This window comes from Delphinapterus leucas, chromosome 13, assembly GCF_059928025.1.
Source record: "Delphinapterus leucas isolate spDelLeu-1000000601 "Yukka" chromosome 13, BTC_Dleu_Yukka2, whole genome shotgun sequence".
Lineage (NCBI taxonomy): Eukaryota > Metazoa > Chordata > Mammalia > Artiodactyla > Monodontidae > Delphinapterus > Delphinapterus leucas.
This window is the reverse complement of record NC_143141.1, coordinates 33,816,662-33,835,948: the sequence shown is the minus strand read 5'-3', so window position 1 is coordinate 33,835,948 and position 19,287 is coordinate 33,816,662. Positions and strand designations below refer to the sequence as shown.

The window sequence follows — 19,287 nt, the reverse complement described above, 5'->3', positions numbered from 1 at the left end:
GAGGGACAGTTGGACAGATATGGCGCCTGTTTCAGAGCTTTGTGGCAGGCCAGGGCAGGCGGGGAGAGCAGGGTTGGGGGGGCGGCTAGCTTGGCTTCCCTCACCAGCTCCCTCCTCCCCTTCTGGGGCTGTGCCCTGCCCGTGTGCCAGGTGGGGGACAGAGCCGGGCTGAGACTTGGTCCCTGCTCAGTGACAGCACCGTGGACACAAGATACTCTGGAAAGAAGTGGCTGGCCCCCACGGGTGAGACGCGGGCCGGGCTGTCCCGATCCTACCACCTGTAACCGGCTCGCTTGCTGCCATCGTCAGCTCCCCAGAGTGGGACAAGGTGGCCAGAAGGGCTCATCCCGCAGGACGAGGTGGGGAGGGCTGGGGCCATTCTGTCTCCTCCTGTCGACTCACTGGACTGACCACCCTCAAGTGTCAGCTGTTGGAAGCTCCTCTTCTTCTCCCTCATCCATCCTGGCTGAGCGGTGGGGAAAGAGAGGGGAAGGGGATTTGGGTGCTGAGCTGTTGGGTCCTCCATCGGGGTCCCTGATGATGGAGGATCCTCCCAGGGGCCGGAGGAACCCAACCTCATCAGGACCCTCTCCTCCAGACACAGGAGGAGAGGAGGATACTGAGGACCAGGGGCTCACGGGAGACGAGGCCGAGCCATTCCTGGACCAGAGCGGGGCTCCGGGCCCAGGGGCCCCCATCACCCCAAAGAAGCCACCTTCCCATCCTCCCCCCTACCACCCCGGGGCAAGAAGGAAGAGAAGCACGCCCGCACCCAGAAAGCCGCTGTCGGACAAATCGCAGGACTTCCAGGTGACTGCAGTCTCCTCCTTCAGCCCGCAGCAGCCGTTGATGCCAGCGTAAAACTTGTCTGTCCAGCCGTGGGGAAGGTCCTAAGGGCTCTCCTAGGTGGGAGTCTGGTTCCCCTGGGTCCTGGGCAAATGCTAGATAGGGAGGCCATGGCTTGGGGCCTCTAGAAAAAGCCTCTGCCCAGCCCATGGTTTTGCTCTTTAAAAAAAAAAAAAAAGGAAGAAAAAGGGTCACTGCAGAGTCAGCATCACTACACTGTTATCTGTTTCCCCAGCCAGAGTTGCCCTAGCCAGCCGGTGCTGTGCTGTTCAAAGTGTGGTCCGTGGACGAGCAGCATGGGTGTCACCTGGAAGCATGTTAGAAAGGCGGGATCTTGGGCCTATCCCAGACCCACTGAATCAGAATCTGCACTTGAACAAGATCCCCAAGTCTGAGAAGCTCTGCCTATCTTTTTGCCTCCCTCTATCCATTTCCCCTATTTATAGCCATGATTTTTCTGAAGGTCATGTGCAATTTGAGTTTGTTCAAGTTTTTCACAGAATAGAACTATGAATATTAACCCTTTGACATTTTTTTATCCAAAAATCTATCCCATTTAATTTGCCTTTTTTCTTTTTAAATTTTTATTTATTTATTTTTTGACTGCACCATGTGGCATGTGGGATCTTAGTTCCCCAACCAGGGGTCGAACCCAGGTTCCTTGCAGTGGAAGTGCAGAGTCTTAACCACTGGACCCCCAGGGAAGTCCCTAATTTGCCTTTTAATTTGGGTCCTTTGCTTGTTCTTTTTCTTTTCTACAGAATTTTCCATTTTGATGTAATTGCATTTAGTGATATTTAACTATTCAGGACTACTATTAAAGTTAAAACCAGGAAACTTAAATATTTATTTAGTAAATGAAACAAATTGTAAAAATATGCTTCAGTTCTAAATTGTGGTAATTTCAGCAAAAGTTCTAGTTATAACCACTAGGTTTGCCTGAGAGACAAAATTCTAACTTATTTTTATTATTATTCACAAGACATGTTATTGTTTTTCTCCTTAGAAAATTAATACATTTTTTTGGGTAGAAAATTTGGAAAATACTGTACAGTGAAGAGAATGAAAATCACTCACCCCCTTCCCATTGCCATTGATAGTATATTCTGTAGTATCTTATTTTTAAAAAAGAGTCGATTAATAAAGAAATAACTGCTGATTAGAAATTAGAACCAGTAAACATCGTATTTTTTCATGAAAGTTTTAATACTTTAAAATGTATTATTTTTTAATATTTTGCTTAAATTTGGAAGCACAGATGTTCTTGAAACCTTCATTTACTGAAAGTTCAATCAAGAAAGCTCTTATTTCTCAGAATGTCAGACATTCTGTCTTGCACCTTATACTACATAAGAATAAAGTGGGGTTACATCACTATGTAACTTTGACCTCTGAGGGGATTGTCAGTGAGGAATATTCAAGCCACACAGAAACATCGGCTTCAAGGGGTCTGAGGTGGGGCCGCGCATGAACTGAACGGGGGTGGGATCCTCAGCCCAGCCCTGGGATTTACCGTTGGCAGCTTACCTGGGGGAGCCTGACAGCTCTTATGTGGAACCATGGGATTTTATAGATGCAAGGGACCTTGGTGGGAAGATACTGTTCTTACAGTGCTCTTCCTAATGCCTTTTTTTTTTTTTTTTGTGGTACGCGGGCCTCTCACTGTTGTGGCCTCTCCCGTTGCGGAGCACAGGCTCCGGACGCGCAGCCTCAGCGGCCATGGCTCACGGGCCCAGCCGCCCCGCGGCACGTGGGATCCTCCCGGACCGGGGCACGAACCCGCGTCCCCTGCATCGGCAGGCGGACTCTCAACCACTGCGCCACCAGGGAAGCCCCCTAATGCCTTTTTAATACCCATCCCAAGAGGCCAGCTGTGAGGGTGGTCCCTGAGATTCCTGACTCTCTCGGGCAGGGGGTGGGTGCCTGATGACTTCTCCCTTTTCTTGCTCATGCCCCCTCCTGGCTTTCAGATCAGGGTCCAGGTGATCGAGGGACGCCAGCTGCCGGGAGTGAACATCAAGCCTGTGGTCAAGGTCACCGCAGCTGGGCAGACCAAGCGGACGCGGATCCACAAGGGAAATAGCCCCCTCTTCAACGAGGTGGGAGACCCTGGGTCAGAGCTAGGACCTTGGTGGGAGCACACGGCAGATGCCTGGCAGTTCATTCAGTTTTTGCATACGGCGCTACCGTTGGGTGGAGAGCTGTGTCAGTTCCTGAGTAGGTTATCTGAGGAACTGGAGAGAGGGTTCCCGCTCTTACTCCTGCCTTGGGTTCCCCCTGCTTCACATCCCCATCATCCCGTTGGGCCGGCCACCCACCCTGTCCCTGAGGTGACAACCTCCGTGAGGTCGAATCCCCAGAGCTCGGTGCTGGGCTGAGCCCACTGCCCACTTCTTGTGTGGACCAGACCTGGAGGCTGGGCGGTGGCTGTCCCCTCCTGCCCGGGCTCGGCAGGCCTTCATCTGTCCCCCTTTCACCCTGAATCAACAGACTCTTTTCTTCAATGTGTTTGACTCTCCCGCGGAGCTGTTCGACGAACCCATCTTTATCACGGTACGTGGCAGCCCCCGAAGGCCCTCTGTGGGCTCAGCGTGCATGTGTGAGTATGTGTGAGTATGTGTGAGTGTGTGTGGGTGAGGCACCCAACCCCCAACCGAGCCTGGATGATGGGGAGCAGCTCACAGCCTCGCCCCCGCGCTCACAGGGTTGCCTTCTGAGCTCGGATGCAAGCGGCAGCCGAGTGCGGAGTCCCCGCTGTTCAGGGTCAGGTGCCTTAGGCCAGGGTCCTGAACTAATTCTTGCAGTGGATCTTTGATTTTCATCTTATTTTGTTTGTCTGTATGCCTGCTTCTGACAAGATTTTCTTTCTCTGGACCTCAGCTCTTTTTTTCCCCCTTTCCTTTGAAAGGCAGTATAGTTTAGCAGTTAAAAGTGTGGGCTCTGGAGCCAAACTGGATTCTAGTCCTGCCTATACCGTGTAGGGGTTGTGTGATTCTGTACAAATGATCTCTCTGTGCCTCTATTTCTTCATCTGTAGAATGGGGATAATAATAGTACCTACTCATGGGGTTCTTGTGAGGGTTAAACATTGCTTGGAACAATCTCTGGGATAGAGCAAGTGCTATTGGAGTGTGGGCTGTTATTTTTTGGGAGGGAAGAGCCGTTCGGTTGGTTCCTGTCTGGGTCAACCTCTGCTAGTGAATGAGAGCTTGAATTTGTCTTTCCTTCCAGGTGGTGGACTCCTGTTCCCTCCGGACAGATGCTCTCATTGGGGAGTTCCGGGTAATGGTTTATTTTCTTTGAAAGCCATCAGTTCTTGTTTATCCATGTTAATGGAAGCTCTGTGGATGATGGGCAGGGTTGGTGCTCCAGAGATCCTGTCTGTCTTGGTCTGTGTTGGGGAAAATGTAATGAAAAAAACAAAACAAGATCTTCTCCTAACCCAGAAATCCTCTCCATAAAGGTAGTAGAGAAAGAAAGCACTTTTGTTACTGAATAAGCATTAAACCAGAATATGATGCTATCACGGGCCATCCGCTAAGAGACTGCAAAGACAGAAAGTAATCTTTTTTTTTTTTGCGGTATGCGGGCCTCTCACTGTTGTGGCCTCTCCCGTTGCGGAGCACAGGCTCCGGACGCGCAGGCTCAGCGGCCATGGCTCATGGGCCCGGCCGCTCCGCGGCATGTGGGATCTTCCCAGACCGGGGCACGAACCCGCGTCCCCTGCATCGGCAGGTGGACTCTTAACCACTGCGCCACCAGGGAAGCCGCAGAAAGTAATCTTGTATAGAGCCAAGCAGACACAACCCTTTCCATATATGTTCTCAAGATAAACAATAACTAAACAATAACTAGTGCTCGAGTTAGCGGCCTGGATAGTACCCTCAGTCACACATAGTTCATCCTAAATTTACCTAGTTATTGGGGTGACCATCTGTGTTTGCTAATTGACTTTATCCACAAGAAAAGACAGAAAGCAAGCTCACATTTTTATGATGGGGGGTAGATTTACAACTTGGTTAAGGTAGGCCCTTCCCTTTCCCAGAGATGGGAGAGCCTGGAGAAAGGCACTCCTGGATCATAAAGCTGACGAAAGGCTTATTTGGTTTCTAAAAAGGTAACATTTCAAAGAGATAGAGAAAGTACTTACATTAAGTTTTCTAATGAAAATGTTCTGACAAAAAGAGAGGAGAGGGAAATCTCTCCCCTTGTTTCCAACAGGGAGGATTCAGCTTCTTTTTTAAATTCGCATTTGTCCTTACATCTTGGAAAGACAGCGTGGGACCTGAGTTTAGGCAGCCCTCCTCCTAATTCTGACAATCTCGGGCCAGCGTGACGCCAGTGCTCTGTGCCCTGGGCTCACCTGGGTTGGGAGTGGGGTCCAGATGCGGAGTCCATGGGGATGGGGTGGAGCGGGGTGGGGCGCAGTGGGGGGAGCGGGGGAGCCTGCCCCCTCATTTGTCCCAGACGCGCAGGAGTGAACAGTCCACTGCAGAGGACCTTGAACCAACAGCGTAGGACGGTTTTAACAGATTACATAGTGTAAAGGCAACTAGTAATGGAGGCCTTCACCAATGCTGTTTTAGTGTCATTTTATTGATTTTCTCATTTTGAACCCATAAGCATTTATCACATGGAAAGAAAAGGCATAGATTTATTTGACCCTCCTCTTGCTATCCAAATAAAATGCGGCCCCTTCTCCAAGAAGTAGTCACAAGGTAGAAAACGGAGTCTTTTTCTGGAGAAGCAGTTTCTTTAAAAGAATGGGCTTGTGCTGGGCTCATTCTGTAACACTTACGTTACAGGATCTTATGTTTTGAGTCTCTAATCTTGTTATAGGAACCCAAGGGTTAGGTTAAAAAAGTATTCTTTTTTCTAATTATAAAAGTAATCCATGATTTAAAAAAACTTTGTAGTTTTTTTTTTTTTTTTTGTACGCGGGCCTCTCACTGTTGTGGCCTCTCCCGTTGCGGAGCGCAGGCTCCGGATGCGCAGGCTCAGCGGCCATGGCTCACGGGCCCAGCCGCTCCGCGGCAAGTGGGATCTTCCCGGACCGGGGCACGAACCCGTGTCCCCTGCATCGGCAGGCGGACTCTCAACCACTGCGCCACCAGGGAAGCCCATAAACTTTGTAGTTTTTGAGAGCAATTTTAGGTTCATAGCAAGACTGAGTGGAAAGTACAGTTCCCACATAACCCCTCCCCTAACACATGCATAACCTCTCCTGCCATCAACATCTGTGATTTTTTAAATGGAAAATTATAAAATATAGGAAAGAATAAAAATAAAATAAAAATCACCCAAATCTACCACCCAGAGGTAGTACAGTTACCGTTCGGTGTGTTTCCTTTGCTCTGTCTTTTCTATGCGTAGATATACTTTACCAAACTTCGATCAAAATGTATTCCACTTTCTTTCCATGTGATATCAGAAGATGAACATTTCCCCATGTCTCCAAATGTTCTTCAGAACATGATTTTTAATGGGTTGGTATCATGCATCATACTTTATTTAACACTCTGGGGACAAGAGTGTGACGTGTGCCTCCTTCTGTTTGATTTCAGATGGACGTGGGCAGCATCTACCGAGAGCCCCGTGAGTCACCCTCTCCTCCCCTTGGGCAGGTCCTTGCATTTGGGCTCTGGAGGCTGCATGGGGGCATCCATTTGGGATACTCATCTTTCCTTCTAGGAGATTTTAGAATCTAGAGGTGGGGTTTGATCTTGGAGGTGAGGCTGCAGGAATGAAGAGACGACAGGCTTTTATCTTCTGGGTAAAACAGGCCCCCAGGAAGATTGAACCCTCACGTGGGTCTCAGCTGGCCCAGCTGGAGGGCTAAACCTGGAAGGCCCAAGCAAGGGTTGCTGGGGACTGGGGTGCCTCCAGACAGGACGGGTCATTTGGATGCCAAGTCTAGGATTTCTCTACACCCTGGTCTCTGCTGTGGTCTGGTCACTTCCTGAAGGGGAGGAAAGTGGCTGGGGGTCTGGCTTTGGCAGCCTCTGATAGGGGTTTCTGTTAACATTTCTGACTTGGACCCAAATGAACACTCAAGGTACATTTTATTCTAGAATTTGAGTCCTTCCCCCATGTCTGGGTAGATGAGTCCTTCATCTCATCCAATGGAGTACACCCGGGGCTCCCAAAGGTGGTTGCAGACTTGTGTCTTTCCAATTCTGGGATCGCCAAGGGTGTTGTCTCTCTTAGGACATGCTTATCTCAGGAAATGGCTGCTGCTTTCGGACCTGGATGATTTCTCTGCTGGAGCCAGAGGCTACCTGAAAGTGAGCCTTTGTGTGCTGGGGCCTGGAGACGAAGCCCCCGTGAGTACATTTCCTCGTCCCCCTCGCAGCACCTCCGCCTGGCCTTGGAGGCACCAAATGAAGAAACAAAAAAACAACTTTAGTTTTTCTGATTTAAAAGAATACATGGCAATTATGAGAAATGTAGAACATGTGGAAAAGCATAAATAAAAATTGAATCACTCATAATTCTACCCATCAGAGAGAACCGTCATTAATACCTTCTCGCATATTCTCCCAGAAGGGTATACATGTATATTTTTCTCTTTTTTTTGGGTGCAAAAGTGAGATCACTCACTCTGTAATGTATTGTAGTCTGAATTTTATCACCTAAGAATATATCATTGTCATCTTTATGGTCAGTAAGTAAAGTTATAAGTTGGAGGTGGTAAGAATGAGAAAGGCTTTCAGAGTTGGGGAAGTATCAGCATCTCTGTATGTCTGGGGAGAGGAGAGAAGGTTTGGAACAGTTGTTGAGGAACAAGGGGTTAATTAGATACAGACAGAAGGATTTCTTATTTTATTTTATTTTATTTATTTTTTGTTTTTTTGTTTTTGTTTTTTTGCGGTACGCGGGCCTCTCACTGTTGTGGCCTCTCCCGTTGCGGAGCAACAGGCTCCGGACGCGCAGGCTCAGCGGCCATGGCTCACGGGCCCAGCCGCTCCGCGGCATGTGGGATCTTCCCGGACCGGGGCACGAACCCGTGTCCCCTGCATCAGCAGGCGGACTCTCAACCACTGCGCCACCAGGGAAGCCCTCTTTTTTTATTTAAAAAAATTAAAAAAATTTTTTTAATTTATGTATTCATTTATATTTGTAACTGTAAGTTTGTTTTCTGTGTCTGTGAGTCTATTTCTGTTTTGTAAATGAGTTCATTTGTATCATTTTCTTTTATATTCCACATATAAGCCGTATCACATGACATTCATCTCCTTTGGTCTGACTTACTTCACTTAGTGTGATAATCTCTGGGTCCATCCATGTTGCTGCAAATGGCATTATTTCATTCTTTTTTGATGGTTGAGTAATATTCCGTTGTGTGTGTGTGTGTGTGTGTGTGTGTGTGTGTGTATGCATGCACACACACCACAAGACAGAAGGATTTCTGAGCAGACACAAGGGCAGACACTCTGGGCTGGAGGCTTTATGGGAGAGTGACCTCATAATACTCAGTGGCCTGGAAGCAGGAGAGGGGTAAGATGGAGGTGCTGTCAGGTGTGGACAAGGCAGGTGTGGTGGAGGCACAGGACTGAGGTAGCTGATGGGCCTGGCAGGGCGGATGCAAGAGGACTGGGGATAGAGCTCATGAGGAGGAAAAAGAAGAGGGAAGGGCTAGGGAACACACATTTATTGAGTGCCTGCTGTGTGCCAAGCTCTGTGTTGGGTGCCTCACTTGGTGTGAGGGGGGTTGGAGGAGGTGGATAGGTTGAAGTCTGTCTTTAGAGAAGGGTCTCAAGGTCAAGGTCTTCCTAGAGGATTGGTTCTCAGTGGCTGGAGGTTTGAGATATGGCCATCCCTCTAGCAGCTGCAGGGGAGGGGGATTAAGATGCTGCTGGTTGGGGCTTCCTTGGTGGCGCAGTGGTTGAGGGTCCGCCTGCCGATGCAGGGGACACGGGTTTGAGCCCCGGTCCGGGAAGATCCCACATGCCACGGAGCGGCTGGGCCCGTGAGCCATGGCTGCTGAGCCTGCGCGTCCGGAGCCTGTGCTCCGCAACGGTAGAGACCACGACAGTGAGAGGCCCGTGTACCGCAAAGAAAAAAAAAAAAAAAAAAAAAGATGCTGCTGGTGGAGGACAAGGGACTGTGTTGGTGAATGACTTGTCCACGTGGATATTGATTTATCTCATGGGAGAATCGGAAATCAAACACGCAAATGTTGAGTGAGATACTGAGATCATCAAGGCAGGGTGAGCCAGGAGGAGTGGGAGAGGCAGGAGTGGGGAAGGCGGGTCTCCAGGAGGGCTGGGGAGGTGGAATCCCCAGGGAAAGCCACGTGTGATCATGGAGGCGGAGGGCAAGTTCCATGAGGCTCTTAAGGACGAGAGCTCTGGCTGCTGACGAGAGCTCAAGAAGCCGCTGTGCAAAGGGTTAGGGGAAGGGGAACCCCGGGTGCTGTGCAGAGGCCAATGGAGCTCAGGTGGACCAGCCCCACCCAAGGGCACCTCCCCTGATCTCTCATCCTGTGTCCCTCTGTAGCCCAGGCAGACATTGTGCTTCCCTGCTCCTTTTCCTTCTACGTGGACCCTCTGAATCTATTACCCTTTCCTAAGACACTCTTTCCTCTTCTTCCCATTGATCAGACCCTTGTTTTTCCCAGATGAAACCACTTTTCTTGAGACCAACTCAGAGGGAAGCCCCTGTCCTCTGCTTCAGCTCTTTGTGGCTTTCAGGATGGGAGGAGTGGCCATCTTTTGGTTTCCCACAGTAGCTTCTCAACTTCAGCATTGCCTTCTTCTTCTTTTTAAAATTAATTTTATTGGAGTATAGTTGATTTACAATGTTGTGTTAGTTCCTGCTGTGCAGCAAAGTGAATCACTTATACATATACATATATCCACTCTTTTTTAGATTCTGTTCCCACATAGGTCATTACAGAGTACTGAGTAGAGTTCCCTGTGCTATACAGTGGGTTCTTATTAGTTATCTATGTTATATGTAGCAGTGTGTATATGTCAAACCCAATCTCCCAATTTATACACCCCCCCCTTGGTAACCTAAGTTTGTTTTCTACAACTGTGACTCTATTTCTGTTTTGTAAATAGGTTCATTTGTACCATTTTTTAAGATTTCACATATAAGCGATATCATATATTTGTCCTTCTCTGTCTGACTTACTTCACTCAGTATAACAATCTCTAAGTCCATCCATGTTGCTGCAGATGGCATTATTTCGTTCTTTTTTATGGCTGAGTAATATTCCATTGTATATATGTACCACATCTTCTTTATCCATTCCTCTGTTGATGGACACTTAGGTCCTGGCTATTGTAAATAGTGCTGCCATGAACAATGGGGTGCATGTATCCTTTCGAATTATGGGTTTCTCTGGATATATGCCCAGGAGTGGGACTGCTGGATCATATGGTAGCTCTGTTTGTAGTTTTTTAAGAAACCTCCATACTGTTCTCCATAGTGGCTGCACCAATGTACATTCCCACCAGCAGTAGAGGAGGGTTCCCTTTTCTCCACACCCTCTCTGGCATTTATCGCTTGTAGATTGCCTTCTTCTCTGAAGCCTGCCTCACTGGTTATTTCCCCTGGTCTTCTGGGCCGTTACCTACCCCTGGCACAGGCAGAGCTGGTGCAGGAGGGTCCTTGCTGGCAGACTCCCGTCTTTGCCATCGTTCTGAGGTCTGACGTGTCCTTGCCGATGAGCCACCAACGTCTGATCTTACTTCCTTTCAGACCCTGAGCTTGGAAATTGCTCTCCCCACCAGTTTCTTCCTGCCTCTTTCCCTCCCTCACCCTCAGTGACTGGCAGTTCTTCCTCACTGAGGTTACAGCCCTGACCCCTCTCAGTTTCCCGGCCCATCAACTCCCTCCTGAAGCCTGGCCCCCATCCCCGATCCTCACATTCACTCTGTAGTCACTAGCTTCTGGGCTCTGCGGCCACACCTCGTGTCCCCCACCCTCCCCACGACATGCCGTCCGCACCACTCCTTGGTCAGCTTTGGGGGCAAAAGTCACCTGGAGTTGCTGTCAGTGTCTTCCTTTACTTGGGTGAGGTTTACTCCTTATCCCATCCTCCACAGTGGCTGTTTCCAAAATTTCTGGTCAGGAATTCCCTGGCGGTCCAGTGGTTGGGACTCTGCGCTTTTACTGCCGAGGGCACGGGTTCGATCCCTGGTCAGGGAAACTAAGATCCTCCAAGCCACGTGGCACAGCCAAAAAAACTTAATAAAAACAAAACAAAACAACCTCCTGGTCTTAAGCTCCAGCCTCGGTCCCGCTTAGAGAGACAGAGCTGCACAGTGGGAGTGATGTGAGTGCTTGAAGCTCCCTGGGTCATCAGCGCACCCCCCATCTTCCTTCATCTTCCCTCCCTTCCCCACTCCCCGTCTCCTTTGCATGTGCTCATGTCCTCCATACCACCCCCGTCTTGTTCTTCCTGTCTCTTCTCTGGCTCCTGCACTCTGGTCTGTGCCAGACTCCAGATTTCCCAATCTCAAACCACCCTTGCCTTCACCATTTCTCCCCACCCCTCCCCTCCAAGCTGCTTTCATCTTCCTTTCAGCCATCACCAAGGTCACCAAGTTCTTGAGAGTACCCTGTGTCCCTCTTCTCCAGTCCTTTGCCAGCTGCTCCTTCACCCCTTCAGTGTGCTTCCCACTGCCTCCTTCCCTGAACCACTGGCCTAAGGGTCATCCATCGCAAAGTCCCAGGAGCTCTTCTCTCATTAATCTGCTCTGTTGCTCCACAGCCTTTGATTCTGGAGCCCACGTCTTATTTGAAACTCTCTTCTCCCTCGGCATCCGTGACTCCCCTCATTCTTTTCCTTTCTTTTTTTTTTTTGGAATGGATCCTTCAAATTCAGTGGCTTGATAAAATTCTGCTGCCTGCATCTTTGCTGTGCCTTTGACGTGACATTCAAGGCCCATGAACATCTGGCCTCAGTCCGATTTTGCAGTGCGTCTATCTGTCTATGGAGGAGCCTGTCTCCGTCTACCTGAGGCTCCTAAATCGCTCATCTCCAGCCTGCATCTTCAGAGCTCCAGAAGCTCAGTTTCAGTTGCCTGTACCAAAGCACATGAACATGTCCCTTAGGCCCCTTTATCTTCACATATAGAAACCCAGTATCATTCGCTGCCCACTCCTCATACCTGATTCCCATCCTGTGTTAGTGACATCTTGGGAAATGGCACTCATCGTCCACTTAGTTCCCCAGGCCAGAGCGTCTTTCCTCATCCTTCAGTCCCACATCTGTCAGTCCGTACTTCTATGGACTCCGTACCGTGGCCACACCAGACAATGTGACCCTTTCCAGAATGTACTTCCATCCTTCTCCTCGCCTTTTCACCTGATGGGATGCCTTCTCTGCCTACCAAAAACCACTTTGTTCTTCAAGACCCAATTCAGATGCTGCTTCCTCCATGAAGCCTGCCTTGTCTTCCAGGGAAACTGATTGGTCTTTCCTTTCAGTCACCGCCCCATGTTTTGTTAGTTCAGTTAATGTGTCCATCTTTGTCACTGAGACTCAGTTTCTTGAGGTCAGCGACAGTATAATAGATATGAACTGTTTTATCTCCCCTCTTGCCTAGTACAGGTCTTGTGCACAGTAGGTGCTCAATCAGTGCTTGTTGTCTAAGGGAATGAGCAGTGTTAAGGATGATGACTGAAAGCAGAGGAGGTGATCATTTTCTTCAGATGTGAGCTGAGGAAAAGCAGTGCAGAGCTAATTCCTTCACAAGCACTTGTGTGACATGAGGCATTCTGGGATGGAGAATTTTGCTGCAAAGATTCTGAAGCAGGTTTCTACCTGTGGACGGAGTGAGGATGGTCCAGGCAGCTTTCCAAGGAGTGAGCTGCTGGCCATGGCCTGATGCCACCTCTCTCCTATCCTTCTGCCACCCCCTTGCCCAAGTGCAGCACGTGGATCTTTTGTTCCTCAAACTGCCAAGTTAGCCCTCGCTCTGCATGAGTTTCTGCCCCTGCCTGGATCCCATCATCCAGGTCTCCAAGCTGGCACATCACCAACACTATTCCCGCCCTCCCCTCAATATAGTTACCAGCCCCCTTGCTCTGTTCTTTCTAAACCCACTGGTTCTGCATCCAGCCTACGTTAACCCTCATCTAGCTTATCTGTAAAGTGGGGTATCCCGGGGCCTTGCACCCCACAGCATTGGCGTCATCTGGGCATTTGTTAAAATACAGAGTCTTGGGCTCCACCCCAGACCTGTGGAACCAGAATCTGCATTTTAGTTGGAAGGTATAGCAGTGGTCTAGAAGTCACTGATTCTCCAGTTTCTAATGTATAGCCCCATTTGAGACCCACTGCTCATGGGGGTTGTGGTCAGGATTAAATGAGAGAGTGTATACAGTCAGTAAATATTATTTTTATTATTACTCTTCTAATCGTAATGCTCAGCACATGGTATGACATTCATTTGCTTAAAGGTCTGCTTTCCCTGTGAAAGGTGAGCACCACGGGGGCGGGACCTCTGTCCACCTTGTTCACTGCGGCAGCCCTCGCCCCTCAGCGTGATGCTGACACTTAGTAGTCACTCAATAGATACTTGTTGGGTGAATGAACAGACGTTATTGAAGACAGTGGCTGGCCTAGACCTCTGTCACCTCTGTGCTATTTTTTGAGGGGTGGAATGGGAAGGAGGCTGCAGTTCTTGAGTGCCTGCCGGTGTGCCACGTGCATTTACACGTTATTGAAGTTGATCCTCCCACAGCCCGGGAGGTCAGTGTCATTGTCTCCACTGCCCACATGAGGAAGCAGAGTCTCAGGGTAAGGAACCTGTCAGAGATCACAGGCTAGGAAGTGGCAGGGCGAGATCTGCCTTTCTTCAAGATGCACCATTTATTTATTTATAAACACGACCTGAATGGTGCAATTCTGGATTGAGGAATGCTTTTTTTTAAAAAATTTTTTTATTTATTTAGTTGCAACCAGGTCTTAGTTGTGGCAGGCGGGCTCCTTAGTTGCGGCACGTGGGCTCCCTAGTTGCGACAGTTGGTCTCCTTAGTTGCGGCTCGCCGGCTCCTTAGTTGCGGCATGTGAACTCTTAGTTGCAGCATGCATGTGGGATCTAGTTCTCTGACCAGGGATCGAACCCAGGCCCCCTGCATTGGGAGCGCAGCAGGGTCTTATCCGCTGCGCCACCAGGGAAGTCCCGAGATGCACCATTTAAGTGTGTTGGTTGAGCTCTCAGGAAAGGAAGGGAAAACACTGTGCTCGAAGGCACATTAAGGAATCATATTTGGTTGTGTTGTAGCTGGAGAGAAAAGACCCCTCTGAAGACAAGGAGGACATTGAAGGCAACCTGCTCAGGCCGACCGGCGTGGCCCTCCGCGGAGCGCACTTCTGCCTGAAGGTCTTCAGGGCCGAGGATTTACCGCAGAGTGAGTCTGGTGCCCTCGTCGGGTGACTGTGAGGGGGGACGCTGGGCTGGGCTGCCTCAGCTCCCTGGGGGAAGGAGATGGAGGGGCTGGTCCCCTGCTCCCTCTCTGCCTCCCCTTGGCCTGGCTTCCTCACCCCGAGGGTCTACTAGATCCGTGTCAGCCCAGTTCTCCCTCTGCTCTGCCGTCTGGCGAAGCCTCACACACTCTCTAGATTTCCCAAGGCTTTTTACTGTTCTTAACAGAAAAACAGTCAGAATTAACGAGAAGTAATACTGATGCTGGTGGAGTCACAGAGATGCAAGAAATCTTGAGAGTACTAGCTGCCCCTGGGCTCCGTTTCAGCATCCGCTAGGCCTGGTCTGGCTCTTTGGCCACTCCATGCACCCATCTTCTTGGCTCTCACTGGGGAGTCAGCACCATTTCAACTCCCTGTTCTGTGCTCACGGCTGCATCCCACTGATTTTCTTTCTCTCCTCTAGGAAGCCCCAGCCTGAAAATTGGCAGACCCTGGGCTGGGGAAGCAGTTGCTGAAATGTTAGAAGGGCTCAGTCTAGTTTGCCTGGGACTGTCCTGGTTTTAGCACCAAAAGTCCCACATCCCTGGTAAACTGGGACCGTGGGTCACCCTAGCTGTGGCTATGTCCTCATCATCCCAAGAAGGCCACTGTGGCCACTGCCTGATTTCTCACAGTGACTAACCCTGTACTAGCCCTACCCTGTGTGCTCAATAAATGTGGGGGAATTATGCTGAATATTCTAAGGCTGTGGGTGTCAACCCAGGCTGCAGTTAAATCATCCTGGAAGCTTTAAGGAAGTGCAGATGCCTGGGCCCTTCCTCCAGTGTTTCAGATTGACTTGGTTTGGGGTGGGGCTTACACACTGGTAGTTTAAAAATGCTCCCTGGTAGTTCTCTTGCTGCGGGCTATAAGCCACTATTTTGGAGCATGCATTAGCAGAATTAAGCCAGGCGCTGTCCATAGCAGAGTTCACAAGAACAAGTAGTGGGGGACTACTTGGGTCCCTGTTTACGAGTTTTCCATGAAGCTAATTGCTTGAGGCTTTCTGCTTTGACTAATGACACCAATAAATGGGTTCCTTCTGCACAAGCTTAATTGAACCAAAATCATGGGGAAAGTCTTTAAATAAGTAATGGGCATTAAAATGCAGGCTTAGAACATTCTGCGTCTGTTGGTTGAAACTATGCAGAAGTGAGGCTGGTGAGCTTCCAAAGGGGGCTGGGGAAATAGAAACGTTAGCTTTGCTCAGGGTAAAGGGGATTATGTTGAATTCTCTGAAATGTTGTTTAAATATAAATAAAAGAAAAATAGATGGGTAAATAGAACATAAATACTTGCTAATTGTTATCTGTTGTATTTGTGTAGACACTGGCTAGTATACAATTGTTAACCGTCCCCTCCTCTCATTTTCTCATTTATATACATATGTACATTTATACATAACATATATATACATACATACATACACACATCTATCATCTGTAAATACATATGTAAAAAATATGGCTAATTCAGTAAAATATTGGTTTGAAGCAGCATAGATTAAATATATATATATATATTTAAACAGAATTGACTTATTGGTTACCCTCAGGAAAATCACTGTGCTAATGTATATAAAGGAAAATGTCAAACAGGCACCAGTAATGGGATATTATTATAACAACTTCCAGTCTTTTTTTTTTTTTAATTAATTTATTTTTGGCTGCATTGGGTCTTCGTTGCTGCGAGCAGGCTTTCTCTAGTTGTGATGAGCGGGGGCTACTCTTTTTCTTTTTTTTTTAACATCTTTATTGGAGTATAATTGCTTTACAATGGCGTGTTAGTTTCTGCTGTATAACAAAGTGAATCAGCTATACATATACATATGTCCCCATATCTCCTTCCTCTTGCGTCTCCCTCCCACCCTCCCTATCCCACCCCTCTAGGTGGACACAAAGCACCGAGCTGATCTCCCTGTGCTATGTGGCTGCTTCCCACTAGCTATCTACCTTACGTTTGGTAGTGTATATATGTCCACGCTACTCTCTCACTTCATCCCAGCCTACCCTTCCCCCTCCCTGTGTCCTCAAGTCCATTCTCTGTGTCTTCAGTCCTGTCCTGCCCCTAGGTTCGTCAGAACCATGTTTTTTTTTTTTTAGATTCCATATATATGTGTTAGCATACAGCATTTGTTTCTCTTTCTGACTTCACTCTGTATGAAAGTCTCTAGGTCCATCCACCTCACTAAAAATAACTCAATTTCGTTTCTTTCTATGGCTGCGTAATATTCCATTGTATATATATGCCACATCTTCTTTATCCATTCATCTGTTGATGGACGACACTTAACATTGCTTCCATGTCCTGGCTATTGTAAGTAGAGCTTCAGTGAACATTGTGGTACATGACTCTTTTTGAATTATGGTTTTCTCAGGGTATATGCCCAGTAGTGGGATTGCTATTCCCACTATAGCGTGGTAGTTCTATTTTTAGTTTTTTAAGGAACCTCCATACTGTTTTCCATAGTGGCTGTATCAATTTACATTCCCACCAACAGTGCAAGAGGGTTCCCTTTTCTCCACACCTTCTCCAGCGTTTATTGTTTGTAGATTTTTTGGATGATGGCCATTCTGACTGGTGTGAGGTGATACCTCATTTTAGTTTTTAAAAAAAGTTTATTTATTTATTTTATTTATTTATGGCTGCATTGGGTCTTCGTTGCTCCACGTGGGCTTTTCTCTAGTTGCGGCGAGTGGGGGCTACTCCTCGTTGTGGTGTGCGGGCTTATTGCTGTGGCTTCTCTTGTTGTGGAGCATGGGCTCTGGGTGCACGGGCTTCAGTAGCTGTGGCACACAGGCTCAGTAGTTGTGGCTCATGGGCTCTAGAGCACAGGCTCAGTAGCTGTGGTGCATGGGCTTAGCTGCTCCGTGGCATGTGTGATCTTCCTGGACCACGGATCGAACCCGTGTCCCCTGCATTGGCAGGTGAATTCTTAACCACTGTGCCACCAGGGAAGTCCCCAACTTCCAGTCTTTTTCTGGATTATTTACTGCTCTTAGCGATGTAGATTTCTAATCAGTCAATCAATCGGACCTGTTCTGAAAGCCTCTGAGAATGGGGCCGGGGACAGTGAACCAGCTGTTTGGAGCTGGGCAGGGAAGCAGCGCAGTGCCCTCAGGAGCTGCTATTCTGAGATGGTCCTTTCTCCCAGGAGCCCTGGGCTGAGGGGTCCATGGCGTCTCTCTCAGGGAGTCCCAGGACTGTGGGGAGACAGGTGGGAAGTGGGGGTTTTGAAGATGGGAGAGCGGGTGGGCAGTGATCAGCATGTCTTTCTCCTCAGTGGATGATGCCGTAATGGACAACGTGAAGCAGATCTTTGGCTTTGAGAGTAACAAGAAGAACTTGGTGGATCCCTTCGTGGAAGTCAGCTTCGCGGGGAAAATGGTAAGGGGCAAGTAAACAAGAGGATTTGTGGGAGGGTGACGACTGGGTGTTCCTGTGGATGGGCACTGGATGTGCAGGACAGAGTGAGGCACACACAGTGCCCCCCATCAGAGGCATGTGCACACCGGGGATGGGGGGCTGATTGTGGGACATGGGGTGAGACACGCAGGCCCAGCTCTCTGGGGCTGCCATGCACACACACGAGGACAGGTCTGCTCAGGTGTTTGAGACAGACACATAGGTGTGGATGGACACGGAGAGGACACATGGACAGTGGATAGATAGAGGAATATTTGGGGGAAAATTAAGTAATAGTCAGGAAACCAGATGTGAAGGCACAATGATAGGGAAACTTAAAAACAATGCAGTGAAAACATAATGATTATTTTAAAAAAGTTGCGGCAGGAGTTGGGCAGACTCCTTTCGGCCACACTGGTGGGGGCCCTAGGGATCATGTACCTCTCTTCCTTCCTGCCTAGAGGCCGGGCTGTTGCTCCAGTCCCTCTTGATTTCTGCCTGGGCCCCTCCCTCTATCCCACCTTAGGGATGGCTTTGCCCACTTTCCAGGCTCTCCTTCGAAGCCTCAGCCACTCCCAGGGTTCAGCCATCACCTCTCCACAGAGGAATACACAGCTGTATTTAACTCTGACCCCTCTCCTCAGACACAGACCTCCCCATGCCTCTTCAAGTCTCTATATTCTGCCCCTCCAGCCCTTTAAAGGAGTCATCTGCTGCCCCAAACCGCCCCACTTCCAGAAGCCACCATCCCAATCAGTGCCACCATCAAAGGCAGAAAATGTGGGCCTGCCCTGATTCGGCCCTCTTGTTTTTGACCTCCCTACATCAAAAACATGCCACCCCTAGCTCTTGCCTTCAAAAATCCCGAGGTCCTTTCCTGTCTCTATGACCCTAGTCACTGTCATCTCTCCCCAGGGCAACACAACAGCCTTGGGTCCATTCTCTTGACCGGGTTCTCCCCATAGAAATCCACCAGCATATTTAGTGTAAAACACAGTCCTGTCTGTAAAAGGAAGTTCAAACCGCATAACCTGGTTGACCAGGTCTCACCCAGCCGAACTTTCTCGCCTCATCTCCATGGCCAATATTAGCTTGTACAGTCTTTGCGAGAATGTGGAACATCTCGCCCCCTCCTGGGCGGACGCAGCTCTGCAGCCCGCTTGGAGCAGCGCCGAACTGAGCGGGTTTCAGCCCCACTGTCTCGCTGGGGGGGCGGGGGGCGGCGGGGTGCGAAGTGGGGCGTGCGGGTACAAACCGCACAGCCCGCACGTCGCCCGTGCGTCCTCTCGTCTGCCCTGCGGTCACACCTCTAGCTTTTGCCCGGGCCTGTGCGCTCCGGGGTCCTTCCTGGCCCTTCCCCCCCCCCCGCAAGTCTGTTGCATCGTTCAAGGTTTAGCTTCCGTCACCCACACAGGCCTGATGTGCTAGTTCGGCCTTCGGGGCTCCGCGCGGCCGATCGCACGGCCCTTTTTTAGCCCGTTTTCCGCTGCATTCCGGTGTTTGTTAGCATATGTTCCTCTGACTTTCGGGGATACAGCCCAATTTCTTTTACTCTGTAACCTCAGAGCAGAGACTGGTGGAAATACTGGAAATAGGGGAGAATGACGTAT

General features: G+C 49.2%; 1 protein-coding gene across 1 annotated transcript in view; it reads left to right on the top strand.

The window, feature by feature from the left end:
- DYSF (dysferlin) overlaps window positions 1–19,287 on the top strand; it is a 199,741-nt gene that overhangs the window by 29,887 nt on the left and 150,567 nt on the right. The window contains exons 5-12 of the mRNA XM_089922488.1: window positions 599–810; window positions 2,817–2,945; window positions 3,337–3,399; window positions 4,078–4,128; window positions 6,411–6,441; window positions 7,054–7,169; window positions 14,091–14,217; window positions 17,556–17,659. Coding sequence (XP_089778614.1) covers window positions 599–810; window positions 2,817–2,945; window positions 3,337–3,399; window positions 4,078–4,128; window positions 6,411–6,441; window positions 7,054–7,169; window positions 14,091–14,217; window positions 17,556–17,659 — 833 coding nt within the window. The remainder of the gene's footprint in view (window positions 1–598; window positions 811–2,816; window positions 2,946–3,336; window positions 3,400–4,077; window positions 4,129–6,410; window positions 6,442–7,053; window positions 7,170–14,090; window positions 14,218–17,555; window positions 17,660–19,287) is intronic.